The following is a 26,175-nucleotide window of genomic DNA, read 5'->3' as shown; positions in this document are numbered from 1 at the left end:
AAAAATATTATACGATGCAACACATCAATATTTCAAGAATGACCTTTTTAACCTCTAGCGCAGCGTCATTAGATACCCTATCAAGAATAACAACTTGGTAAAATAGTTAGTCTATAAAACAATTTTAATTTATTTGACTACTATTAACTTAAAAATTAATATAAGTATTTGGTTAGTTAACTTTTTGTACTTCAAAATGTTAAAACTCAAAAAACTATTCAAAGCAACTTTTTCAATTGGCTTTTTTAAAAAAGAAATTATACTAAACAACTATCAGTTAACAGCTAATTTACCAAACACATTTCTACAATTGGCTAATGTTATCAATTAGTTATACCCTCTAATTAACCCAATCAGCTAACAACGATTTACCAAATAGGCCCCAAGTCTTGCTACCAATTGAGTGCTATGATTCTAGAGACAGATACAAGAGTGTGATGACATCTCTATTACCATTTCAAATAGGTGGTCACACGATCGAATCTTGGTGATTGGGGTATTGATTTTTTAGGCTGGAGAAGATTAAGAAAGTATAGAACATATACTACATCATAAAGAATTATGAGTGTTTCAACAAAAAAAAAAACAAAAGAACAACATTTTTTTAATAGAAAAATGCTTTCAAATATACATAGACATGATGCATGACATCCCACACGTGAGCAGGCAACCATAGTCTTCCCAATCCATTCATAAATTAGGCAAAGCTTAACGTTGAAATTCAAAGGTCCACCACGTTGAGTTCCCAATATAATTAAATTCATTAGGTTATAAATCTGTGTCGTTGACAACTTGGAACACATGCACTATCAAATCAAGGTTCTTTAAGGTTCGTCCTTGACTTTAAGGAAACAACAAAACCTACTAATTGGACTTTGAAGCACAGTTATGGCAGCCTTGAATGTATTTGGCGCCACTCTTCCATCACTTATCACAATAGTCAATCCAGCAGTGCAGAATTTATGGTAAAAAGTGCAAATCTTCAACCCTCGTGTTGCTTCGCTTGCAATCAGTACATTGTGGTTTATGGCAGACATTATGTTTTGCGTATAAAGTCATCACATGAATAATCCATCTCCCATTCAATGTCTTTTTGCTCCCTTGCAGTTTACATCTGCGGCTAAAGTCCTAGCCTCTAAATCTGCCAACAAAAAGACAAAAAAACAGTGGGGTTTTGAGAGGAAAGTTTAAAGCTTGGATCACAGTCCATCATTAAAGCCACTGTTTTTGTCTCTGGTTCTTGGGATTCTCTGTTGTCTTAAGTCTTCTACTTCTGGGTAGATGTTTTTGTTCATTCTTGCAGGTTTTTGAAGGTTTGGGATTTTCCAGCTTATCTAAAGATTGCTCCTTTCTGGTTCTTGGGATTCTCTTCCTAAAGATGATGCCTTTACTTCTGTTTTTGCTTAGTTTTGGTGTGCAGATCTTGTTGAGTAAAAGGGGGATGGAGGGATATCTGGGAAAGGATGAGAAATGTCTTCAGCTGTTAGATTTGATTCGAAGCAAGACAGATTGTGTAGAGAAGAGGGAAGGAAAAGGCTATGGTGTTTCAGAAGAGGAAGAGCTTGAGCTCAGACTTGGTCCTCCAGGTGGAGACATCTCAGTTGTCTCTTTTGGCTCATCCAGTGTTGCAGCAGAGAGAAGGTTCTTGGAGTGTATTAATGGAGGCCGGGCGAAGGAATTCTCGTTGTTTCAATCAGTGCAGCCTGGTTGCATTCAGAAAAGGTGCTTCATCTTTTGTTTTATATATGTTTGTCCTGGATAATCTGTTAATTCTGTTTGTGTAAAAATGCATATATTGTTTGGAACAATGGAACAGATCTGCTCCTTGTTCAGTTGTGGGGTGGCCGCCAATTCGTTCGTTAAGAAAGAATCGCGCTAGCAGCAGCAGCTTCCTAAAACCACAAAATCTGGTTGAAAGTAGCCAGAAAGGACTGTTTGTCAAGATCAACATGGATGGGGTGCCCATTGGAAGGAAAGTGGACCTTAAAGCCTGTGACACCTACAAAAAACTTTCTTCTGCTGTTGATCAACTTTTTACAGGACTTCTCGCAGGTTTTTTTTTTTATATTTCATTATGCAATACTTCCATTGTTATTATAATAGTCGGGTGTTTTTCCACCACAGTAAGACTAATCCAGATTCAGCTCGGGTCGAGCCAGTAGAGTTCGACTCTAGTAATGGTATATCTAATGTACTTTTTATTCAGCTCAAAATGGAACTGAAAATGGGTACAAGGAAGGAGGGAAGGTGTTTGCTAGCTTGTTAGATGGAAGAGGAGAATATGCCCTAGTTTTTGAGGATAATGAAGGAGACAGGAAGCTTGTTAAGGATGTCCAATGGCAGTATTGATCTGATGCTCTTTTATTTACTTTATTCTCTGCATTATTCTGATGCCTAGACAGAATATTTCTATCCTCTTCACCAATAATCCTGTTTTTGTTTTTTATAACCATAAATTGCATGTTAGTCTGTTCTTAACAATCCAAGAATAAGGATGTTTGTTTGTTCTGAATTCTCAAGGATCTTCACATGTTGTTTGCAGTGTATTTGTATCCACTGTGAAGAGGTTGCGCGTGTCGAAAACCTCAGAACTATCTACTCCAAAGTCCAAACCGTGAGTTAGATTTCATCCTCGTTTCATAGTACCGATCAACATCAGTACCAACTATAATCGGCACCTTAGAATTTTCCCGGGTGTTTATTTTTCCAGGTAGAAAGCAGATGAAGCTGTGAGCTTTGCTGTGATGAAACAGGCATAGTACAATGAAGAATCTTTTTTTTTTTTTTTTTTTCTTTTTGCAGAGATCATCAGTGGCATTGTTTCTGCAATAAGTGACTGTTTTTGGGACAATTTTATCAGAAACAAAACAAATTCATTCTAGGTACCATGTACATTATGGATTTCTGTACATCAATTTACCAAAGATTCAAAACTTTCCACTTTATTATATCCTGATGAAAGGTTTTTCAGCAGAAAGAGAGTTATGGAGCTCATAAAAATGGCAGTAATCTACAATGAAACCTAAAGTTCTTGAATACATATGTTGGGTTTCCAACATTTTTCCTAAACTAACAGACAAGAAAAGTTTAAAAGAATCGAAAATTGGCAATGGCGAAAACAGTTGTGCATCAAACTTCTTTTATTTTAGGCAATCTGCTCATCAGCATAGTAGGAATGGGAGGCCGCGAGGAGAGCAGCACCAATCCCAGAACCATCATTTGAGAGCTCAAACACAATGTGTGGTGCCATTTCCTCTCCCACCAAATCATACAAAGAGTTCTCCAAACACCTGCTGTATTCGGTGTAGTGCTCGTATAGCCCGCCATCCATCGCGATCACGGTCTTCACGGGCCCGCCTTCTCTCGGCGCATCTCGTCCCATCTTTTTCAGGATGCCCAGAATCCCCGAAGCTGCAAGCCGTGCCCCGCGTATCGCAATGATGTTGCACAGCTCAACCACTACTCTCCTTATTTTAAAGGAGGTATTCGGTATCTGAAGTGAAAATTTATGGCGTAAAAATGTATGTAGGTGAAACAGGACGATACAACAAACGCAACCAAGAAACTATACCTCTAAAATATCTTTCAGTTTCTCACCAACCACCTTCAGATCAGGCGATGTGTCGTGATGCATAGCTGACATTTCAGGTGTCCTGCATTTATATATTTTATAAACATCTCGTTTATAGAAACCGTAACAGTCAAGTTATGTATTTCCATCGATAAAAGAATCAAATACGGTACCTCAATACGAATGGAGTCTTTAATTTTGAAGGGACCTCATCACCGAAGAAGGCAGCTTCTTCAGCCATTTTAAGCAGAACTCTCCTTAGAATATCACCCAAATACATGCCAGATGTCATCTTTTCGAATATCTACAAGAAAAAACAACAATACATACATGTTACTTCAAATGCAAAAACAAGCTGCCCGAAAGGCCGAAACATATGATGCATACTGTTACGATAGTAAAGAGAGAGAGGGTTTCAAATGTGCTGTCATATATTGCCTCAAACTGTCATATAGAATAGAGAATACAAAGCCCTATAAATAGGAGATAGAAGACTAACCCTAAACTGCCTAATATATAGAGATTCTATATATCAAATATATATTCAATAACACATACAAAAGTACTCACCTGTTCCCCGGGATTTAAACTTTCAGAATCCAGTGCTTGATCGTACTCGGTAAAAGGCAGATGTGATGCCCTAAAATTACCCCACTCCATGTTGATAACCTGTGGTGTAACGTGCAACATATTAACCAACTAGTAACAGGGCATATACTAAAAGATAATCTTTATACGAAAATCCAAAACCCATTATAAACATCCTAACCATCTCTCCCGATTTAGGAAGAGGACCATGCCACTTCGGGATTGCCTGGGCCCGCTCTACGTATGCAGCATTAGTTCCAGTACCCAAGATCACCGCAACAGATACATCCTTGTTCGAATATCTACCCCCGGCTAATGTCCCAATAGTATCGTTAACCTTCCACCACGAGATTGAAGTCAGTGATGTTGCTATCGAAAAACGAAAAAAAAAACGAATGGCATTAGCAAATAATCCGACTTACCAGAGCTGCCACCCGCAGAAAAACACCTTTTCTCTTAATGGCTTTTGTTAGTTCCGCAACCACATCTTTGCCAACCTATACCCGAGCAAATAAGAAATAATGTTCGATCCTAGGTTTGGTGTTAACAGAATATGATTTCTTAAACATGTTTCAGTTCTAGACCAATTCAGCATACATACTCTCGTCAGAAGTATGAGAAGAACCACGAGGAATAAGACGAGCACATACCGTATCATCAATAGAGAACCCTTTCGTCCACCTAATAAGATCCCCACTATTAATTGAAGTCTGCATTACAGGGAACGAGAAAGTAAAACCTAGCTCCCTCTGCTTTCCGGAAGGTTGGTGGAACTTCTGTTCTTCTTCAGCTATAAACTTTGTAAGCTTTTCCGCAATGAAGTCAAAGAGGGCCTAGAATCACATCAATTTCAGGCGTATAACGAAACAACATATGACAAAAACAATAATCTTGTACGAATAAGCACACACCTCTCCACTGCCAACCATAAGATTAGGGGGTATAGATGCTTCAGCGAATTCTTGACTAGTAATGCCACCATTTTTCCCTCCCAACTGCACTCGCAACACGCGGAAATTCGTCCCACCAAGATCCAAGGCATAGAACACTCCTTCCTCATCACTTTATTATCAAGAATAACAACAAAAGACAGACAATTTAAGGATGCTTCTTTTCACATATACATCCAACAACAATTTTGCAAACAGTTTTCATGGATCAAGAATCATTAACCAATAACAAAATACAGATAAACAGTGATCCTAACAAGGAAATCATTCCATATCTAATCTGCTATCATCATTGACAGAAAGAATTTTTTTTTTTTTCCAGCAAATTGGGATTTTTTTTTTCACGGATTTTCAAGAATTCTGAATCCGAAATTTCCCAGATTTGAGTCATGATAATATACAAATTGAAGAACAGCAGCAAAAACAAAAAGATCAAACGGGAAAAAGGTAGAAAAAGTTACCCAGTGGGGAGATTGTCGACGTAGCTAATGAGCATCTTGAGCTTGCTGCCGCCCTCGGAGGCGAGTCCGGCGTGCATCTCCACCGTCATGGCGTCGGCCAGCTGCCTGAGCTTCGCGTTGGGGGTGGCGCACTTCTCCCCGAATTCGCGGAGAATGGCCATGGCCCGTGCCCACTTGTTAGATTTCTTCATGCGGTGGCGCACCACCAGAGCCGCCACGGCGCAGGCCGCCGCCGCCCCCACCACCGCCGCTCCGACTACCGCCTTCCTCATTCTCTCCTTTCTCTTCGCGAATCAGCCAAAAATAAAAACTCCCCACTCCACACAATCTCGCAACCGTACCCTCTCAACAAAAATAACAAAAAGATCGAATCTTGTAGCTTAGAACAAAACTGTTAAACTGAGATCCGATCAGAAGTACACTGAAGAAGAAAAATATGGAGAAATTGAAGGGGCAGCTAACAAAACGTTCATCAACTTTGACTTTATATATATTTATTGTATATATTATGTATATAACAACAAAGAAATGGTCGAAAGAGAATCGGTGGATTTTAGTTGACGTTTTCAGTCGTTAGTTCAAAGGTTGTTAAGTGGCTAGTACTGCTACGTACGATGAATGACACTGCTTTTTATTTGCTTTTCCAACTGTAATATTCCAACATCCACACTTAACTGGGATTATCGATATCCATGCAATCAAATACCCAAATCCCAAATCCCAAATGGAGATTATCAAATACTCCCAATCCGATACCATTTACAAGTACCAATCCAATTTGTCATGTGATAGAGATCAAGATTATCTACGAAATCAAACTATAATAATCTTGATTTATTGTTCAACTCATATATTTTTTCAATAACAATTATACTAATGTTTGTGGGATTGTGAGTGGATCCTATGAATTAGAATCCTTTCGAAATAGGATGGTCCGAATCTTTATTTTGTGCGAGTAAGAATAAGGGGTTGGATATAAATCTTTTAAATTGTATTTCTTTGTAGACAAAAAGTTTGATAGTATAAGACTAACTAAACGTACAAATAAAACTAATCTAATTATGTTTCAATTCGATCTATTTAGGATAGGATTTGTGGATGGGATAGGACTAATCCAACAGAGTTTTAATTTAACCTATTTAGTATACAATTACTAATTCAATAACGTTTTAATTTAGTATATTTAAAATCTAATTTATTTAGAAATTAGAATATGGCTACTAATCCACACGAAACTTCAATTGAGCTCAACTCGAATAGGAAAATGATATATGTACTCCCATGGAGTATAAACTCCCGTCACATGTACCAATAAATTTAAGTGAGTGAAGAAAATAGTAGTCCACTTTATTATTTAAATCAATCAAATCATGACACTCCAGCAGGGAGTACAAAATGAGTAAAAAGTGAGAGTACATATAGTATTACTCATTAAGATATGGCAATTATGCCCGTACGGGTCTAGTTCAATGGTTCAATGGGCAGTATTAGAGAGAATAGACCAAGGTTTAAACCTTGGCTGCTACAGTGTAAGAATTATATCCAAAGTGGGCAGATTCCTTGTGCGCACTGTCTGTCGGTGTGGGAGAAGAAGGATATGACAATTATTAAATAATTGTTGGGTATGTTGTATTATGGATTCAAATTTATGATTGTATTAAACTTTGGATTAAATTTATTGACCGGTTAAATACTATGATGTTTGCATGAAAAGTAACTTAAATGTTGATATGTATTTTAATGAGATAATATTGCAAATATAATGTTACAACTACAAACTCATTGTAAAGCAAAATAAAGTGGTAGGTTTAGACACCATTATTTGACCACATACACACCAAAATACAAGGCTGACTTAAAGCATTATAAAGGGTTGGTATTGACCCCAACCTTTGAACTAATGAATCCCACACGTGGAACCCATCAACATTTCCAACATGCGCCCACTTAATGCAAAATCAAAAAGCAAAATATTAAAATGCGATAAAATATATTGGATTATAGGCATAATTTAATACGTCAAGTTTAGGGTGTGTTTGGTTCGCACATACAAATCAGAACTGAAATGTAAATTAAATATTTAATAATAATAATGAGTTTTAGTGAAAGTATTTTGCATGCTTGGTGAATTACTAATATTGATGTTTGGTTATGTATACCTCTATAATGAGATTAAAGATTTTTAAAAATACAAAAATAAAAATTTAAGGCAATTGATATCAATATAATGACATCCAAAACACCAATATGAATAAAGATCCGAGGAATGTAGTGATGAGGCGACAAATCGAGAGGTGACAAATGAAGAGGGATGAGATGGAGTGATACCCGCTTTTAAGTAGGAAATTATGTTTTTAATTGAAGGGGTAATCAAATCTCATAGCTATGTTTAAAAAAGTTGTCATCCGAGCAATAACTTTAATTTTAATTTCCATTCATGATGTGTATAAACCTATAAACCAAACACACCTTAGTAATATTGCTAAATTAAGCCCATTATAATAACCTGGACTCAAAAGTTAAAGGTTGAAAGCATACAAGTCAAAATAAGCCCATTATAATAACCCGGACTCCAAAGAGAATAGCTCAGTCTATAAATACTATTCACAAAAAAAGTGGTTAAAATAAAGAATGAAATAAATCTATTTCTATGAATGTTATTACGACATATTCCATTTTGTTGAAACAAAGTTTACCATATACGGCCCAATAGTAAAATAATGAACTTAAAATTGGGCTGTTGTTTAATTACTATGCACAAATTTGCATGCGTAGGCCCAATAGGTAAATCGTTTAATTTTGAAGCTCAATAAACTCTTAATTCCAATACAATCCAATTACAGCTCTTTCCAAGCCTTCATTTGACAGGAGTACACAACTGGACTTGGGCAACTCGGCAAATTATATTATGCACCGCGGTGCATAATCGATTATGCACTGCGCGTCTTTTTCTTAAATGAAAATTAACAGTGTTTATTTTCGTCGTTTCGCACCCTTTTGCAAAAAGTAACTCTATTATTCAGTGTCATTTTGTATACACTGCAGTTTCAGTTGAACACAACTACAGTTTCAGTTCGATATAACTATAGTTTCATTCGATATTTATAGACTCAAATATGTGAAAATGTTATTTAATTTTATTTTATATACACTATAGTTTCATTAAAACACAACTACATGATTATTTTGATATAATTACAGCTTCATTGTACAATATACACTCAAATATGTGAAATGTTATTCAGTTTCAGTTTATATACACTGCAGTTTCATTTCACTATAACTATAGTATCATTTTGATATAACTGCAGTGTCGGATTGGATATACTGTAGTGTCAGTTGATGTTTAATACACCAAACAAACGGACTCCGTTAACACTAACGGCGGACCGTTTCTTTACTTAAAGAAACGGCGTCGTTTTTGACCGCGGTGCACATGCACCGCGGTCTATAATATAACGACTGGGGCAACTCATTCATTTCACAATCATTTTTCCATGGACCATTATCCACACAATTATGTGGATTATGAATAAAATATACATTTTTAATATATTAAATGTACATTATTTATGTACTGAAAATACATTATTTGAAGATAGATTATTTAACTATTAAAAATATATTATTTCAAATAATAGATATTCAGTACATAAATAATGTATCTTTAATATATTTAAAATATACCTTTTATTAATATTCTGCACCAAAATTTGCGCTCATCTCACTAGCGTTCTCAACTAACTGAATCTCCTGCCATGGCCCAAATCACTAACCCACTCCGCCTAACCCCAGACGTTATGCCATGGAACCGTGTTCACCATTCATGGTGAACACGGTTCCAACGGTGTTAGTGCACCGTTATCTTTTTTTTTTCTTTTAATTAATTACGTGACTGCCTACACATTCACTTTAGAACCATGAGATTATGAATTTTCTGTTATGAGATTATGAATTTTCTGTTATGAGATTATGAATTTTCAGTTATGAGATTATGAATTTTCTGTTATGCGATTATGAATTTTCTGTTATGAGATTATGAATTTTCATTACATTCATAATTTCGGAGTTTCGGACATTCATAAATTATGAATTCATGCATGCACATTCACTTTGGAACCATGCCTACATATTCCCGTCCGAAATCACGGACATTCATAAATTATGAATCCATGCCTGCACATTCACTTTGGAACCATGCCTACACATTCACTTTGGAACCATGAGATTATGAATTTTCTGTTATAAGATTATGAATTTTCTGTTATGAGATTATGAATTTTCAGTTGTGAGATTATGAATTTTCTGTTATGCGATTATGAATTTTCTGTTATGAGATTATGAATTTTCATAAAATTCATAATCTCATAACAGAAAATTCATAATTTGATCAGTAACGCGCCGTTAATTCCACATCCGCGATTTTTTTTTTTTTTTTTTTGCCTAAAAACGACGTCGTTTTGACTTGTGTTCACCATTCTCGGTGAACACGATTCCACGGCATAATTTGCGGCCTAACCCGAGATCTTCTTCTCTCTCTTTTTTTTTTCTTTTTTTTTTTAATATTTTTTAAAACCAACTCAATATTAGCATCTACATCAAATTGGTTTTTGCACAATATTTTAGAAATTCAACTAATGAGAGAGAAAAATGGAAGAAAAAGAAAATAAAAAAAAAAAAGCAAATGGGCACTTATTAAAAAAAAAAAAAAAGGAAATCACCGGTCAAATGTTAGAGTGACCGCCAACTGGGGGCCACTATAACGCGCCACAGCAGACGCGTGGGGAACATGGCGCGCAACGCACTCCAAACGCGCGTTTGTCTTTCTCTCTTTCTCTCTCTCTCTTCTTCTCCCGCAAAAAACATTTTTTGTAGGAGAAAAAGATCACGAAAAACCATTGTTCCATCAGTTTTCTTCTTATGCAATCAATTTTTTCAAACCCAACAAAGACCACAAATGTGGATGCCAGAGTATCTAATACCATCATTTTGAAGTGTAACTATTTCAATATGATCAATGCTACAGCATCACTATTTGATTATAAGTTATAGTTTTAATTACAAGGAGGTGTAGCAGTTAATGAGCCCATTCATAAATTCCCAATGAATATACGTTACATTAGGAGACGAAATTTTAGGAAGAGAAAAAAACATTTCCCTTTAAATCATATGCATCCATGTACACATGAGGCTTAATCGAGGGTTTAAGTGCACGAGCAACTCAAATGATATTCAGATGGTAAATTATGAAAAAAGAGTTTCGTCGTGTGTAATTATTATGAGTTGTACAAAGACCGTTAGTTTCCCAATATAAGTCATGTATTACTAATTTCATACTCGTAATATGTTATTTTATTATTGACTTATTAAAATTGATAACGAATAGTAATAAATTACACACTTACCAGGACTATGTGGTCTAATGGTACTCGGGTTGGACTTCCATTTGGAAGGTTATGACTTCAAGTCTCTTTGTGTTTCAGTAGGTTGAGAAAGTATATGAACAGATACTACAATGTAATAGGGCCAGTAACATTCAAAAAGTAATAAATTACACACTTATTCGTTGTCCCCAAATTTAAAATGTTAGTTAATGATGCCAATTAAAGAGATAGAGATTTTAAAATTTAAATTTTTGCAAATTCTCTTCCTTCTTGAGCTACCAACCAAACACGACTTTATACCATTTCCATTTTTTACTACACCGAATACTTCTGCCACTACGACGAAAGTTAATTTACACACCCCGGAATTTCAGAAAATTCAAGAACAACCCCTCCAGGACTTTCATAATTGCACTATCGTCCTTCCCTCTCCAAACTATACATAATACATCACAGCCAAGATCCGCACTTATACACCACGCAAAGTTTGAAATTTTCCCAACGCGCACACACACACATCTCACCGTCAGAGAGATTTTGCAGCGGAGAAAATGGCAAAGATTTCTGAGCAGAAAATCCGCGGGAGTCAATGAGAATACGGAAACCCGAATCGGAAAATCTTTCTATAATCGTCGCGTTTGGGGAAGTACAAAGAGAAGCCAACAAAAATCAAGCTCACTAATCTGGTAAGTGCTTTAATGGCGGTCCTAGTTGAAATCTTTTATTTTTATTTTTTGGGTTCTCAGAAATCCCATTTTGGAGGTATTGTATAAGAGTTGGAAAAGCATGGCACCGCCACTGTTATAGCATTGTATGGAAAAAGGACTCATAATGATTCTTCTGTGGTCTGAGCCCAGAGGCTGTATTATTAAAACAAGAAAAAGGCTCTGAAAAACCGAGCTGAGGTAGTGCCCTGGTGGGGCTGTGGGTATGGGTGGGGTGGTGCACTGTAATCTATATTGTGTATGGATACTAATATATCTCTAATGTTTCAGTACACGCTGCTCCAGAAAGGTAGACAGAGAAAGGGGGTGTTTGTAGTGAGAGAAAGTTGGTGGCTTTGAGGTAAAGTGAGGGGGAAAAAGGGTTGTAACTCTTCCTTTCTTTGTGTGTTTGCAGGTATATGCATTGGAAGAAGCTGAGATTGATTGAGTGCTTTTTTTGAATTCAAGAAGGTTTGTTTTTTGCTAAAGTTTGAGTCTTTAGCATTCTTGTTTCTGGGATTATTACAACTTTTCAAAGTGTATTTTAGTCAATGGGTTTTTGTCTTTAATCCTTGTTCTTTTGAATGGAAAAAGGGAGTGAGATTCTGCAGAAAAGGTGTGGAGTGGTGGGTTGGGGTTGGGGTTGGGGTGGGGGTGGGAAGGGAGGGGGGGGGGTGATTATGGGTTTTGTGAGGTAGTTCAGTTTCTTATTGGTGAAACATAGGAAGGTTTGAATTGCTATATTTGAATTCCATTCTTTCCCATTTGTGATTATTACCCTCTTTTTGTTTCAAACTTTTGAGTGATACGTAGTGGCATTTTCTCTGCAAATTTTTTGTACCTTTAGCTGGAATTCTTCAAAAGTTTCAATCTTTAATTCATATATTTTGCAATTAAATTATCTGGAACCTGTTCCCTTCTGTGATGCCTTTTTGTCTTGTAATACAGTTCTTCACGAGGTTGTGTCAGTGCACAAAAGAAATTTCAAAAAGAAAAAGCCAATCTTTTATCTCAACTGAGCATTATTTTAAGGTTCTGATGTCTTTTATAAGCCTTTTCCCTTCACACACTGTTCTGTTCTCATCACTTCTCTGCTTGCAACATGTAAAGATTCTAAGTGTCCAGTTTCTTACTGTACTCTGTTAGAAAGATCTTTACACTTATCTCTCTCTCTCTCTCTCTCTCTTTTCTCTGCATTGTTTATTTCTCTCTTTCTCTCTCCATAATTTTCTTTCATTCCTAAGGTTTGGAAAGAGAGGGAGAGAAGATGGGGAAGGCTACAAGGTGGTTGAAGGGCTTGCTGGGCATGAAGAAAGACAAGGAAAATGTGGATAACTTTTCGAATTATGCAGACAAGAAGGAGAAGAAGAGATGGAGCTTTGGCAGGCCAAGTAAAGATTTAGGGGATGTGGGGTCCCAGATTCCGGCCAGTTTCGCCGCTGAGAGATCTTGGTTGGGAGCTTACATGGCCGAGTCAGAGAAGGACCGCAACAGGCATGCAATTGCGGTGGCTGCCGCCACTGCAGCCGCCGCTGATGCAGCGGTGGCGGCTGCACAGGCTGCTGTTGCAGTGGTGAGGCTTACCAGCCAAGGGAGAGGTGGTGGTGCTGTGTTCAATGTAGGAAGGGAGAAGTGGGCTGCTGTCAAAATTCAATCTTTTTTCAGGGCTTTTTTGGTAAGTCATTTGCTTTACTATTATTAATTTCTCTGTGCAAAAATACATTTAATTGTGTACATTGTAGTACTGGTGATGTTGTATTGTTGTTTGTGAATTATGATGAATTAACTATGTTTTGAAATGTGTGGGGCCTTGGTATTTAAAAAACATGTTGAACAATGATTCATCCTAGTTTGAATCTGCTTTTTACTGTTTACTTCCCAGACATTCTTAATCAAACATTACCAATGTTTTTAAATGGCCAATGATAATCCTCATTACCCCTTCAAACATCCCTCCATTAATTGCTATTCGATATTTTGAACTTCCAACATGCTCAATTGGAGTGTTTTTTACGCTTCATTGTCTAACCATGTCCCCCGTTTACTTTCCTGGATGTTCCCTGTTACTGTTACATATTATTTATGTGTTTGCTAGTGTTCCAAGCAAAGTTCTTGAAACTCGCTTTTTCTCTGATTTTTGGTCCATTTGCAGGCGAGGAAAGCTCTGAAAGCTCTAAAAGGACTGGTGAAAATACAGGCTCTGGTTAGGGGATATCTGGTTAGAAAACGAGCAGCTGCCACGCTTCATAGTATGCAGGCTCTGATTAGAGCTCAGGCTGCTGTCCGGTCTCAAAGAGCCCGTCGTTCAATGAACCAGGCTGAAACGCGAGCTAGGAAGTCCATTGTAAGAACGTGGGATTCGTGTTTGAGGTTCATAAATCGTAAGGAAATCAAGAATTCTGCTCTGATGGTTTTTGTGCTTGCAGGAGAGGTTTGATGAGTGCAGAAGCGCGTTTCATAGTAAGAGGCTCTCGACATCGTATGATGGATTGGACGAGAGCCCGAAGATCGTTGAGATCGACACATACAAGCTGAAATCGAAGTCGCGAAACGCCTGCATGTCTGATTGTGGCGGGGATGACCAGCATTACTACCAGGCGGTCTCCTCGCCTCTCCCGTTTCCAGCTCCCGGGAGACTATCCATCCCCGACAGCCGCCACTTCCATGATTTCGACTGGAGTTTCCTTGGCGACGACTGCAAGTACGCCACTGCTCAAAACACCCCCCGCTTCGGGGGCTCTGGCAGGACGAACGCCCCACCCACCCCAGCCAAGAGCGTGTGCGGGGACGCCTTCTTCCGCCCCTACTCCAACTTCCCGAGCTACATGGCCAACACACAGTCGTTTCGCGCGAAGCTGAGGTCTCACAGTGCCCCGAAACAAAGGCCCGAGGCTGGGCCGAAGAAGAGGCTGTCACTGAATGACATAATGGCATCAAGAAGTAGCTTTACTGGTGTTAGAATGCAAACCCCCCCTTGTTGTTCTCAAGTTCAAGAAGAATATGGCTTCTGATAACTAAATTTTTCATTGTTTTTTAGCTTTCTCTCTGCTCTCTTTCTTGTTGCTGCTACCTTAGCATTGTGGTCAAGACTTAACAATCTGATTGTTGCATAGAAATGGCCATTTTGTGTATAGAGAAGATTCATCTATGAAAACAGGCCTTCTTGTTCTCTCAGTTCTATGCTTTTTCTTTCCCCATTGGAGCAAATGCCAAAGATGGTAGGATACCCATAGCCATGTGAATCCTAATTAATCAATCGTACGTGATGGAATATACGTGTTAACAAAAAGTAACAGATTTTACTGTTTTAGAGATTCTTAACGATACCCGTGTCTGACTGTGGAAATTCTAGGTAAAAAAAAAAGATTTTTAAGGATGTGCAAGTCAAGAAAAAGATAATGAGTATTCAATAATACGTTATAAAAAATAGTATATTATAAATGGATGGATAATTTATAAGAAATATGTCACAAATAGATATTATCTTGAAATGTTAATATACTTTTGGATAAATTGGATTTTATACTCTAATAAATAAGATTGACAATAATTTAATGGCCAAAAAGGGTTTGTGTTCGTTTTAGTAACATTATCTTTTTTGTAAGAAGTGTTCACTTTTTATAAAGTGGAGTAACATTATCTATGTTTTTGGGAAAGATAGTTTAGGTTCCTACTTAGGAAATTGTACAAACTTTTTGACAAATTTTGCATTGAAGTGCTCCCTATTGTTCCCTCTCAACTTCATGGTACTTTCATTTTTCATTGTTTCCCACTACCCCCAAGTACTTTGACCAATATTCTAAAATGAATAATAATAGAGATCTTCACAATTTTTGTTCAATCTTTAATACTTCATGATGTGGCTAGTTGAATCAAGTATTAGAAGGTCCACTTTGTTTTTTGATAGGATAAATTTGTTGGTTAAGATTTTGGTGAATAATTGAATGTGGCAAAAAAAAAAAAAAAAATTGATTATGACTCACAAAGATTAAAAGGGACCAAGTTGGATGGGCAAGGTGTGAGCAATCGCACAAAACTTGGCGTGATCGAGGAGTAGAGTGTGACATTTTGAGGCACTTTGGGGTGGTTGCGTTTTTTTGCAATTGAGATATGGTGACTTGACGAGTATGTCTGTTTGAGCTTAAATCGTTAATACAAGTATAATTCTAAACGTCTAGACAGAGCATGATTGATCAAGGCAAGTAGTTAAAACACGGGTGATGAGAATAAATTATATTATTCATTCACATTATAAGATGCCAGCATAATGCATAAACATGCTTATGTACATACAATGATACAAATATAGTAGGCCGCATGTGTCATCTAACTATATAAAATACCACAATTGTAACAAGTTGTGACTTTGTGAGAAGTTTCCCAGAATTACTATTATTATTTTAAAATACTAATGATTCTTTACAATGTAGTATCTATTCTATACTTTCTTAAACATTTTCAGCAATCTATGACCACCTCATTGGAAGGGTAACTGAAATGTTATGACACTACATAGTAGTTGACAGTTTCTAAGAATTATAAAATGACTAATTGCTCATAAACTTCAAAATAATTTATAGACTAATAAATTAAAAACAATGAGGTGTTTGGTAAATGACTATTAACTGTTTGGGTTAGTGGGTTTGACTAGTTGATAGCTTAGCTGATTGTAGAAAAGTGTTTGATAAATTAGATGTTTGTTGTTAGTTGATTACATACAAAATGACTTTATTTTTCAAAAAGTTAATCAAAAAACTATATTAAACAACTTTTTTGAATTTTAGCCTTTTGAAGCAATAAGTTGTTACAAAAAATTAATTAATCAAATACTCATATTAATTGTTTAACCAAGTTAAATAAATCAAAATTAACTGATACCCAACAGACCATTGATGTCATTTCAAGAAATCTATTTGGTGCTATTTTCTCAAATGCAAACAAAAAATAATAATAAAATAGTCATGATAATGAGTATAGTGCAGAGGAAGAGGGGTTTATAGTTCGAAAATGTTGATGATGCTGCTGGGTGTTCAGAATATTCGACTGCATTATTATTATTTCAACCACTGTACAAATTACTTCATCCTCTGCCACTTCAAATTTCAAATACTAGACTCCTCAGCTCCCCTCTGTCACTTTATGTATATATATAAAATCCTGATCCCACATTGTTCTTTTCCTTTTTGTTTTCCTAATCTTTTACGGTTAAAAAAAAACAAGATCAAGAAATCAATATCCAAAAAAAAAAAAAAAAAAACACAAAATTTAAGTGTTTCGGCAATGTACGTATATATAAGAGCGAAACAATTTTTTTTATTAATTACGATGATGATACATTATGAAGCTGACAAACAATATGGGGCATATAGAGTTAGGGGTTTATGTTTGATAATCAATTTTATAAAAAAGATATTTGTAATTAATCACAAATTTAAATAATGACATTTTAAAACTTCATAATTGATAACGTATCATTTTACACGCTATGTTTAAATGCTTACTAAATTCTCAACCACCAAAATTAACATAATTGATAACAAAAATGAAATAATAATAGAAAAAAAAAATTAACTTTACCATAACTTTCTCACCCCTAATCGGGAAATACTCAATTTTTTTTTATCTCAAAATTTACTTGTAACAATGATTAGTCTTTGATTTGACCGATTGATGTGTATCTCTTGAAAATTGTAGCTTTGCAACATCAAAGTTCACATTTTTGGAAAAGGACATCATTATGAGGGTTTATTTGTAAATTGCACCCTATTTGACTGCATCATCACACCCCTAAGCATGCGTCATCATGGACGTTTCGTGCGGACTTTTATGTGGGAGACTGATATAGCGTGCCATCTTCGCTCTGCCTTCAACAATACTGTATTCTCCAAAATGCCCCCATCCATTTTCTTCCATAATACGGAGTAATAATAATTATATTTTTAAAAAAAAAACAACTATGAAATAAGTGCTCAAATACAACTAATATACTTGTATTTTTTTTTAATTTAAAAATAAATGTAAGGGTGCAGTGGATGGGCTAGTGAGACGTCATGGGTTATTCTTTTGTAATTATTAGCAATTAAAAATGTAATTTTGTCACATTTACTTAGTTTATTTCTTCTCATGGGGCAAAACCTACGTTGGACCGTTGAAAGATGAACTAAAGTTACTTGAAACCAAAGATTAAACAAACATTAACCCTTATTAGTTGGCATGTCTCTCTTGATTCAAACACTAAACACTATTAATATTTTAATTGAAAATTTCTTAATGGGCATGCATACTGCACTAGCTGCTTCAAAAGTAAAAAAATATTTTGAACTTTTTATTTATTTTATATAGAACATACAATACTTTGTTACAAACTTCATCGTCATATTTCTTGCATTTTGTTATATTTGTATAAATAATGGGAGTATACATAGTACGTTTATGATCATATCTAACTGGGTGGCATGTATCTTGTCTTTAGGTTCGGAAAGTAGACCCCACCCGAGTGAAACAAACAACATGTAACCTATCATCTTAATAATTATATTTATTCATGTATCTTCAGTGCTAACACGTGGCGTAACTTACCTGACTAGCCTCTAGGTAGGTGCCACGTACCCCAGTCATGTAAGCTTTGCGCAAATATCTTCTAACCTATCATTATAAAAGTAAACTTTTCTTATATAAAAAGAGATTTTGAGTCATAAAGATTTTTCGTAGTGCTATTCGACCTATCCAGAAATCCTCGACCTTTTTAAATGAAAATCTCATCTAAACTATTATCCCAAAAACATTTAAGCCATAATTCTTTAACATGATGCACCTATATAAAATTCAATATTTTTGCTATTTTTATTTGCAATTAATAACAAATCTTTACGTGAGTGACACAAAATGTGATTTTTTATCAATAACAATCATACTCCCTGGTCCCATAAATTATTTAAGGATTAGGTTTATATCATGGGCTATAATTTATATAAACTTAAAATATTATTTTTTTCAATTTTAAAAACATTTTTACTGTTTTGTCATAAAGTCTCTTCTTACGAGAGAATATGAAATCTTGTAATGTGATTGGTGGATTGCGCTTTGCTATCGTCACACTCTGCATTACACATTTAAAAATAAAAATAAAAATATATAAATCTTATCTAAAAGATCTGCCGAAGTTTGTTAAGCATTAATTAGCACAAAACACAAAGTAGGATTAAGGAAATCGAGGAGATTAATGTTTATTTTATTTTCCAATGTAATTTGAAAGTTTGAATTTTGAAAAGCGTGCATGTGATTGTAAGGGGCGGTGGAGGACTGGAGGGTAAAAATTTGAACGTAACGGCTGGTTTTTAGTCAAATCTAGCATTAATCAATGAATGTTGGTGAGGTTTGGAATGAATCTCAAGCCTAAAAGCCCAACATTGACCTTCTTGGAATGTGGCTTTGCGTCTTGAGAAGATGGATATTATTGGAAAGGTGGTAATAAAGGTTCAAGAGGCTTTGGGGTTTGGTCATTTAAGGAGTATGAGTAAGTGTTGCCAACCATGGTTAAGATTATTATTATTATTATTTTTTAAATTTTGTCCTATTCACATGAGCAGTTCAGTTGGTCACATGGGTGAAGTTTGAAAACAATGATTCTGGATCGACTTGACTCGTAACAGCGAAAGCTTTAGGACTTTCATCTTCATAAAAGCGAGATTTATCCAATTTACACACATCCTCCATTGTAATAGAAGTATACTACAATTAATGGTTTAAACTTTGAATCATCCCAAGTACCACGTTTGATAATTTATACAATTATTATTACTACTACGTATGAAAAGTTTGACCAACTGGGAAAACATGGAACTTTAATAAATATCTTTCCAGGGTGACTAAAGGTGTCCAATAAATAGGTTTGAACTTCTGAAATGAATTGGACTTATTACTTAAATTAGATAGTTCAATAAAATTTGAATGATGACCATTATATTTGAGATAGCAAGTAAATTTAATTCAAAATGTATTGTTGATTTTGAACTTTTTGTGTTATTTGATTTACATGCACCTAAAAGTGCGACTAATATAAACCGTAAATCAGTCTAGGTTGTTATAACTGATTGATATATTACGTTCAGTTTTTATCGCTGACGATGAATCTGGTGCAAATCACTACTGAATGTCGAGCTTTTTGTTGTTAGTATATCTCTAGTTAATGCACTGAAAGCGACTGATGAATGTACTCTTTGTATCTATTAGATTCATAATCTCAGTATCCCAAGTTTTTACTTCAACTCAAATAAAGTAGCAACCATCCCAGATGAAGCACCTGGTTTCTCTAAGATGCATTTTGTGGTATGGGCCGATGAACCCATTCCTTTGATTTACAGTAAAATCCATAATTGCTACTCAAATCTATACTTTTAAAAAACTTAAATTGTGATCCTAATTCAAAAAAGAACTGCACTATAAAAAGGTAAATCAGTTTAAACTGTCTAGTGAAAACAATCTTTACGAGGAAAAGATTGTAATTACCAAACTAATTGTCTGAGTAACTTAGTTGGTTGCCTCAGCACCGGGAAACTCAGCTCATTCCTTTGTATTTCTTGTATCGCATTAAATGAAAGCTCACATTACATAAAAATGTAGAGAAACGCAATAAAAGAAAAGGCTACAAAACAATTCTCACTAATTTTACATTTCCGAGAACCAAAAGATGATAAAATTTTGAAATGAACCAAAAGCGTTTAATTGGGCCTCAGTCGGGCTCCCAAACATACAAGGCAGGAAAAAATGGTAGAAGGTGTTGGGCTCCATAGCGGGCCCAAATAGCTCCATAAGAAATCGAAAGACAAACATAAACACAAACTATCGAACTCCCTCTATCTGGGTAGTTATTTTTCTGAAATAGTCACCCAGGACAGGATTCAATGAACACAAAAATAAAACTATGATGTTTGTTTGACTACATGCCTTGATCAATAAGGTGGTCACCAATCTTCTCCACCACTATGTTGCACTGACTTGGAGTCACTGGCTCATCATACACACCAACTATCAATGCCTGCCCAGTTTTCTTGATGGTAAGCCCACCAGGCCCCTATAGAACGAGATCAGATATGATCAATTAAAACTAAAATGTTATAATCATACTGAAACTAGGTGTTTAAGTTTTGCATATTATGTGCTCGACGAATTGCCAAGCAAAGACATATATATATAGGTATAGAAAGAGTACGTACTTTTTTGCCACGGATCACAGCGCCTGGTTCTCCTTGGATCACCATGTATTTTTGGCCGGCAAGGTGGAGTCCGGTAGGGGCGAGATGTCCAGGCTCATCAAAGTCTTTCATTATATCAGTGACCTCCTCCGTCTTCACCTGGAATTGAATTGAAGAACAAGTTTAAGTTTCAATTCATCGGAAAATCAGTTACGTCGATTAAATGCAACGTAACAAATTAGAGATAAATTGAATATCCGATCCGATCCGATCGGTTATAATGGAAGGAGAAAGGAATAGAAGAGAAGAGATTGGAAATGGTGGAGAGAGAACAAACAGTGGGAAAGGTAGGGCTCTGAGCCCAAATGGTGCCGTCATGGCCGATGATGGCGGCGGCGGTGAGGTGGTTTCCCTCAATGTTGGCCATCAATTGTTCGTCCACGTACGCCTGCACTGACATTTTGCTCATTTGATCGATCGATCTCTCCGGTGATGGTTGCAGCTGCGCTGTTAGATATCTCTCCGGTTTGGTTACTTTTCAAATGCAAGAAAGATGAGATCCGGTATATATAGGTTCCACAATCACTTTGTCTGGAAAATGTCTTCGCCCATGGCCTATGGATTCAAAACCATCGAATCCCTGCCATTCAATCACCTCATAATGTGGCGCCAAATGCTACCATGCACCAATTCAATCAATCTTATGCCTCAATTCACACCAATATTTTGCTTTTTATATATTCAAATTTTAAAATTGATCCCATCATATATCATAGGATTATATTTAGCAATTGAAAATAAAATTTACATTTTTACATAATATTTTTTTTTATTATTCTCATAAATTTTAATAATAGTGATTTTTTAAAAAAAATATGTACTTAATTTGTTGCAAAACTAGATGAATCATCGCTGTGATTAGTATATCATTTACATCTCAGAAATAAATGTACAAAGTTTAGTATAATTACAATACTACAAATGATGAAGATGTATTATGATAGTATAATACATATAGTAATGTCCACCTATATTTATTCACAAGACGTTATTATTCGTCTTATTAAAAGTTAAAAAAAAAAAATACACACTTGACACATATTATATAGACTTTTTTTTGAATGCTACTAGCTCTATTACATATTATATAGACTTATTGTTTAAATCTTTGCCTTTTTTAATTATTCTTGCACATGAATGAAGAGATGGTTGAGAAAGAGAAAGATGAAGCGGTGGAGATGTCCACTATAAACAAAGACCTTGTGAAATTACAGTATTGTTCTCGATTTAAATGGAGATTAGAATTAATACTTTATCTAAGGAAGGATGAAATTGACAAAAAAAAAAAAATTATAATTGAGTATTAAATTAGAAATGAATTGAATGATATTCGAGAAGGAAATTAATAATTTCAGTTGAATAGACAATTTTGGATGGTCACTAACTCTAAATTCATTTTCTAAAAAAGGTTAACCCTCATAGCCTCATATGATTCAACTAACGTAGTACATGGGATCCGGCATCTTGAAAGTACGCAATCCAACGTTTTCCCCAAGCAAATCACTCCATTGATCTCCAACGTTTCCGACGATTCTGTACCCTCGCGCCACCAACTCCGTCCTCTTCTCCGACTTGTAATCCATCATCGGCCGCTCCGTGTCGTTTGCTCCCCTACAAAAAATCATTACAACCTAAGCTTCACACGGTTCATAAATCTCTACCTTATTACTATCAATTATAAGTAACCTAGGTATGTACCTTAGGATGAGCATCTCCCAGGCTCTAAAACCAGCTTTACGCAGATTGGAAATCCTGGCTGATCGGAATTGTTCTTTGGTTTCTGAAATGAACACAGGCTTCATCCCCAGAGCGAGTACACTGTTATACAGCCGGAGAGTTTCCTGCATCGCCGGCGCTTTTCCGTCTCTGATCCACTCTTCAAATTTCGTCGCGTTGCATCGTCGTATTCTGACAAGTCACAACAATATATAATTGGTTAATTAATTAAGGATGGAATTGAAGATTAATTGTTCAATTCTGTTAATTAATTTAAGTTGTTTCTATGATTGTATGTATATATTACGTAGTACCCGAATCCAACTTCTACTCGGGCGTAGTAAGGGAGATTGGAGAGAGCGGTCTCGTCGATATCAAACACCCAAACGTCCTTGCCGTCGTGCACAAGTTCCACGGCGGTCGCGTACCGTATGGCGGAGGCGGCCACGGCGGTGCAGTCGTCGCGGTACTGCCGCCCCAGCATATAGTGGCCGATGTAGCCTTCGCATAAGCGGGGCACCCTGGCCCAGTCGCGTATGTTGTTGGCCTCCACTCCCAGCCGCCAGCTCAGGCAGTTCAGGTAGGGGATGTGGCGGCTGCCCCCCCTGGTGCGGTGCCCGCCGGCGGCCCTGGTGCGGTGGCGGAGGAGGTGGTCGTTGTAAGCTAAGGGATAATATGCATCGGCGGCGATCGCGACTGAAACCTGCAGTAATAAGAGAAGCGCGAGCGTGGTCGGCATGTCGTCGTACGTTGTTGAATGGGGGGATCGGAGCGAGGCGTTTCATATTTCTTAGGTTGCTTAATGCTTATATAAAGATTCGACAAACTAACCTTCTTTTTGCACAACTCTTGAGTGATAATATAGAAATGTGCAGCCGTTCTTCAATGGCTTCTGACCCTAACTTGTATATAGTTGTGTCGTCATGTGTGTAAGTTAGTTAATCTTGATCACATTTAATTCCATGTATTTCTTTTGTTTAATTTCACTAATGAATTATGCATGTTACCTATATTTGTATCTATATTTGACCTATATTGGAGTGTCAATGATGTATATATTAATCTCATATGATATTAAGTAAGTCTTATCTAAGTTAGAACAACTTAAACTGATGAGTTACTTAAATAATTAACTTACTAACCTTAAATTTCAAGTTTAACTTCTTGTGAGAACAGATGACCTTCATTCTCGGTGGACGACAACCCTCCTCCCAAGTATCAATTGCAAATTTTATCATAAATCAGAGCCGAACCCAATTCAAATATGAAAAAATTATGAGTTGGGTCAAATTTTGAATCTCAACTCTAATCTATCATATCATATAAGTAGACAAATGACATATGAATTTCTTCCTTAAGAAATTCACCATATTAAATCAATCAATTCACCCAAGTTACTCTACCCAAATCTCTAACAATTTTAGTGTTTTAAGAAGAAATAATAGTGTTTTACGGAACACTTACTTTAAGTGAACTAATTAACTAAATACTAACTTTAAAACTTGTTTACCAAACCAAATTTCTTAACTTTTCAACAAATTAAATCAAATTGCACACCTAAGATTCTTATGAAATAACGCACTCAATATACTAAAATAAATTTTTGGTTCAAGAATTATGTTCACTGAATCAGTTACCTCTTTCGAAATTGTTTAAATAATTAATTGTTTATGATTTAGGATGCCAGAGTTTTAAGATTATGATGATTAATTATATTGATCGTGGTGTATATAAATGTGTCGTTGATACGCAACAAAGGAAAGAAATAATTGGTGGTTTAATTAGGGGATGGTCTACAAGGAATGAATATATGTAATTAGAGGATAATTGACTAAATATTAGTATAAGGAAATTATGTATATTAGAATATATTATTACCTTGTATAGTTAGAATAATTGTAGTAACTTAATTATTATGTGTTATTAATTTAGTATAAATATGTCCATTGTATATGAATACGGGGAACCACTCAGAGAAAATATATTGATATTATATAGTCTTTTAGATATTCTTCTTGAAGCCCACACACGCTCGAAGTGTGAAATTGAAGTTTACCGTGACTCGAATACGGTTAGGAGCCAGAAGTCTGCTCGAAAGGTTTCTTTAGTTGCGTACTAAATTTCAGTACGTAACAGTTGTTCAGCCATAGCTATTCTTCAATTCCATGTATTTATTTTGTTTAATTTAATTTAGTAATCAATTATGCATATGTTAGTATGTTACCTATATACGTATCTATATTTGACCTATATTATTAAAGTGTAAAAAGTGCTAAAGATGCTATATTTTAAAGAGTATTTGGAAGGTATTTTATGTCTATTTTGTATCCAAGTAAGGACGATCTAGTCCAAGTTCCATTCTTACTTCTTAATTACCAATTGTTTTGTGTTGGTAGTTTACAATTGCTTGCATTTACTTGTGGAATAAGGTTCAAATTGGCCACTGAACGTAATCTGGAAATGCAGTTAGGCCACTGAACGAAAAAAAAAAGTGTAATTAGACCACTGAATACTCCAAAAATGTGCAATTTCACCTGATAGCAGGTTACCCTCAATTTTAGCAGGTTATCTGCTTACGTGGCAGCTGAGTTGGCATTTTTAATAAATTTTAATTAATTTTCAATAAATTTTAATAATAACTTTTTATTAATTTTTTTTTTTTAAAAAAAAAACGACTTTATTTTATTTTTTATTTAATTTTTTCCAATTTTTATAAAATTAATTATTAAAAATTATTTAAAAATTATTAAAAATACCAACTAAGCTGCCACGTAAGCAGGTAACCTGCTAAATTTGATGGTAACTTGCTATCGGGTGAAATTGCATACGTTTGGAGAGTTCAGTGGCCTAATTGCACATTTTTGGAGTGTTCAATGGCCTAATTGCACTTTTTTCGTTCAGTGGCCTAATTGCATTTTCAGGTTACGTTCAGTGGCCAATTTGAACCTTATTCCTTTACTTGTCTATCGCTTTGTGTTGTTACTTTCCAATGCTTCCTCACCAATCTTTGAGACTTAGCTCCCTAGTGATCCTACTATGAACCATTTAAAGAGCACTTTCGAGTAACGACAGTGAATTTCTCCATAAATCAACTGGCCACTCAAAGAAAATCTATCTCGATGGCCTTATAATATATAGTTAATCCCAAGCTAGTTTAAGATGACTATCCTAATTTGAATTGAGACAATGATCATTTTTATTTGTAACTATTTTATTCATTCTAATAACAGTCTCGTAAACTTAATGCATGATCCCTATCAGACACATTAAACTTACCAAATTAAAGTACAACAACTAGGCTCCCATCACTCAATTCACCCTTGTTACTATACCTAAATCTTTAACAATTTTAGTGTTGAAAAAAAAATGGTTACCAAATACTTACTTTAAGCAATCGAATCAAATAATTAAGGAATAAGGTTCAAATTGGCCACTGAACGTAACCTGAAAATGCAATTAGGCCACTGAACGAAAAAAAAGTGCAATTAGGCCACTGAACACTCAAAAAATGTGCAATTTCACCCGATAGCAGGTTACCTTCAATTTT

The 26,175-nt window shown here is 35.6% G+C and overlaps 5 protein-coding genes across 11 annotated transcripts; 2 read left to right on the top strand and 3 right to left on the bottom strand.

The window, feature by feature from the left end:
- The first annotated feature begins 1,378 nt into the window (after positions 1–1,378).
- Positions 1,379–3,085, top strand: LOC109187462 (auxin-responsive protein IAA26-like). The gene is made up of 5 exons (XM_019337649.1): positions 1,379–1,722; positions 1,817–2,052; positions 2,207–2,342; positions 2,543–2,614; positions 2,711–3,085. Exons 1-5 carry the CDS (start codon positions 1,379–1,381, stop codon positions 2,712–2,714), a joined length of 792 nt encoding a protein of 263 aa, XP_019193194.1. The 3' UTR covers positions 2,715–3,085.
- LOC109187204 (hexokinase-2-like) lies at positions 2,925–6,072 on the bottom strand. The gene is made up of 9 exons (XM_019337332.1): positions 5,571–6,072; positions 5,071–5,221; positions 4,810–4,992; positions 4,582–4,656; positions 4,341–4,496; positions 4,142–4,240; positions 3,745–3,875; positions 3,572–3,653; positions 2,925–3,493 (listed from the first exon to the last, which is right to left on the bottom strand). The coding sequence occupies exons 1-9, from the start codon at positions 5,840–5,842 to the stop codon at positions 3,146–3,148; spliced, it is 1,497 nt and encodes a 498-aa protein (XP_019192877.1). The 5' UTR covers positions 5,843–6,072; the 3' UTR covers positions 2,925–3,145.
- Positions 6,073–11,415: 5,343 nt separating this feature from the next.
- LOC109188110 lies at positions 11,416–14,832 on the top strand. Of its 7 annotated transcripts, XM_019338633.1 has the most exons (7): positions 11,416–11,640; positions 11,950–11,968; positions 12,074–12,129; positions 12,607–12,690; positions 12,903–13,333; positions 13,811–14,002; positions 14,085–14,832. In XM_019338633.1, exons 5-7 carry the CDS (start codon positions 12,926–12,928, stop codon positions 14,667–14,669), a joined length of 1,185 nt encoding a protein of 394 aa, XP_019194178.1. In that variant the 5' UTR covers positions 11,416–11,640; positions 11,950–11,968; positions 12,074–12,129; positions 12,607–12,690; positions 12,903–12,925; the 3' UTR covers positions 14,670–14,832. The 7 variants fall into 7 exon arrangements, with proteins under 7 accessions (XP_019194178.1, XP_019194177.1, XP_019194173.1 ...); XM_019338632.1 differs by lacking the exon at positions 11,950–11,968; XM_019338628.1 differs by lacking the exon at positions 12,607–12,690.
- Positions 14,833–20,303: 5,471 nt separating this feature from the next.
- On the bottom strand, positions 20,304–21,371 carry LOC109188113 (profilin-3-like). The gene is made up of 3 exons (XM_019338637.1): positions 21,190–21,371; positions 20,874–21,011; positions 20,304–20,731 (listed from the first exon to the last, which is right to left on the bottom strand). Exons 1-3 carry the CDS (start codon positions 21,319–21,321, stop codon positions 20,597–20,599), a joined length of 405 nt encoding a protein of 134 aa, XP_019194182.1. The 5' UTR covers positions 21,322–21,371; the 3' UTR covers positions 20,304–20,596.
- Positions 21,372–22,241: 870 nt separating this feature from the next.
- On the bottom strand, positions 22,242–23,826 carry LOC109188112 (acid phosphatase 1-like). Its single transcript, XM_019338636.1, has 4 exons — positions 23,771–23,826; positions 22,943–23,331; positions 22,611–22,820; positions 22,242–22,523 (listed from the first exon to the last, which is right to left on the bottom strand). Exons 1-4 carry the CDS (start codon positions 23,813–23,815, stop codon positions 22,346–22,348), a joined length of 822 nt encoding a protein of 273 aa, XP_019194181.1. The 5' UTR covers positions 23,816–23,826; the 3' UTR covers positions 22,242–22,345.
- Positions 23,827–26,175: the final 2,349 nt, after the last annotated feature.

The sequence above is a fragment of the Ipomoea nil genome, unplaced genomic scaffold, assembly GCF_001879475.1.
Source record: "Ipomoea nil cultivar Tokyo-kokei standard unplaced genomic scaffold, Asagao_1.1 scaffold1421, whole genome shotgun sequence".
NCBI classification, from domain to species: domain Eukaryota; kingdom Viridiplantae; phylum Streptophyta; class Magnoliopsida; order Solanales; family Convolvulaceae; genus Ipomoea; species Ipomoea nil.
This window is presented reverse-complemented; position numbering and strand designations above follow the sequence as displayed.

Coding starts and splice junctions, on each gene's coding strand:
- LOC109187462 (XM_019337649.1), top strand. CDS start 1,379: ATGATGCCTTTACTTCTGTTTTTGCTTAGTTTTGGTGTGCAGATCTTG. Junction 1,723..1,816: donor CCTGGTTGCATTCAGAAAAG/GTGCTTCATCTT, acceptor ACAATGGAACAG/ATCTGCTCCTTGTTCAGTTG. Junction 2,343..2,542: donor GTTAAGGATGTCCAATGGCA/GTATTGATCTGA, acceptor TGTTGTTTGCAG/TGTATTTGTATCCACTGTGA.
- LOC109187204 (XM_019337332.1), bottom strand. CDS start 5,842: ATGAGGAAGGCGGTAGTCGGAGCGGCGGTGGTGGGGGCGGCGGCGGCC. Junction 4,241..4,340: donor TTCCTAAATCGGGAGAGATG/GTTAGGATGTTT, acceptor GTTACACCACAG/GTTATCAACATGGAGTGGGG. Junction 3,494..3,571: donor AACTGAAAGATATTTTAGAG/GTATAGTTTCTT, acceptor TTTTCACTTCAG/ATACCGAATACCTCCTTTAA.
- LOC109188110 (XM_019338627.1), top strand. CDS start 12,926: ATGGGGAAGGCTACAAGGTGGTTGAAGGGCTTGCTGGGCATGAAGAAA. Junction 13,334..13,810: donor CTTTTTTCAGGGCTTTTTTG/GTAAGTCATTTG, acceptor GTCCATTTGCAG/GCGAGGAAAGCTCTGAAAGC. Junction 14,003..14,084: donor CGCGAGCTAGGAAGTCCATT/GTAAGAACGTGG, acceptor TTGTGCTTGCAG/GAGAGGTTTGATGAGTGCAG.
- LOC109188113 (XM_019338637.1), bottom strand. CDS start 21,321: ATGAGCAAAATGTCAGTGCAGGCGTACGTGGACGAACAATTGATGGCC. Junction 21,012..21,189: donor AGAGCCCTACCTTTCCCACT/GTTTGTTCTCTC, acceptor ATTCAATTCCAG/GTGAAGACGGAGGAGGTCAC. Junction 20,732..20,873: donor CTGTGATCCGTGGCAAAAAA/GTACGTACTCTT, acceptor CTCGTTCTATAG/GGGCCTGGTGGGCTTACCAT.
- LOC109188112 (XM_019338636.1), bottom strand. CDS start 23,815: ATGAAGGTCATCTGTTCTCACAAGAAGTTAAACTTGAAATTTAAG. Junction 22,821..22,942: donor CGAGTAGAAGTTGGATTCGG/GTACTACGTAAT, acceptor GTGACTTGTCAG/AATACGACGATGCAACGCGA. Junction 22,524..22,610: donor TGGGAGATGCTCATCCTAAG/GTACATACCTAG, acceptor GATTTTTTGTAG/GGGAGCAAACGACACGGAGC.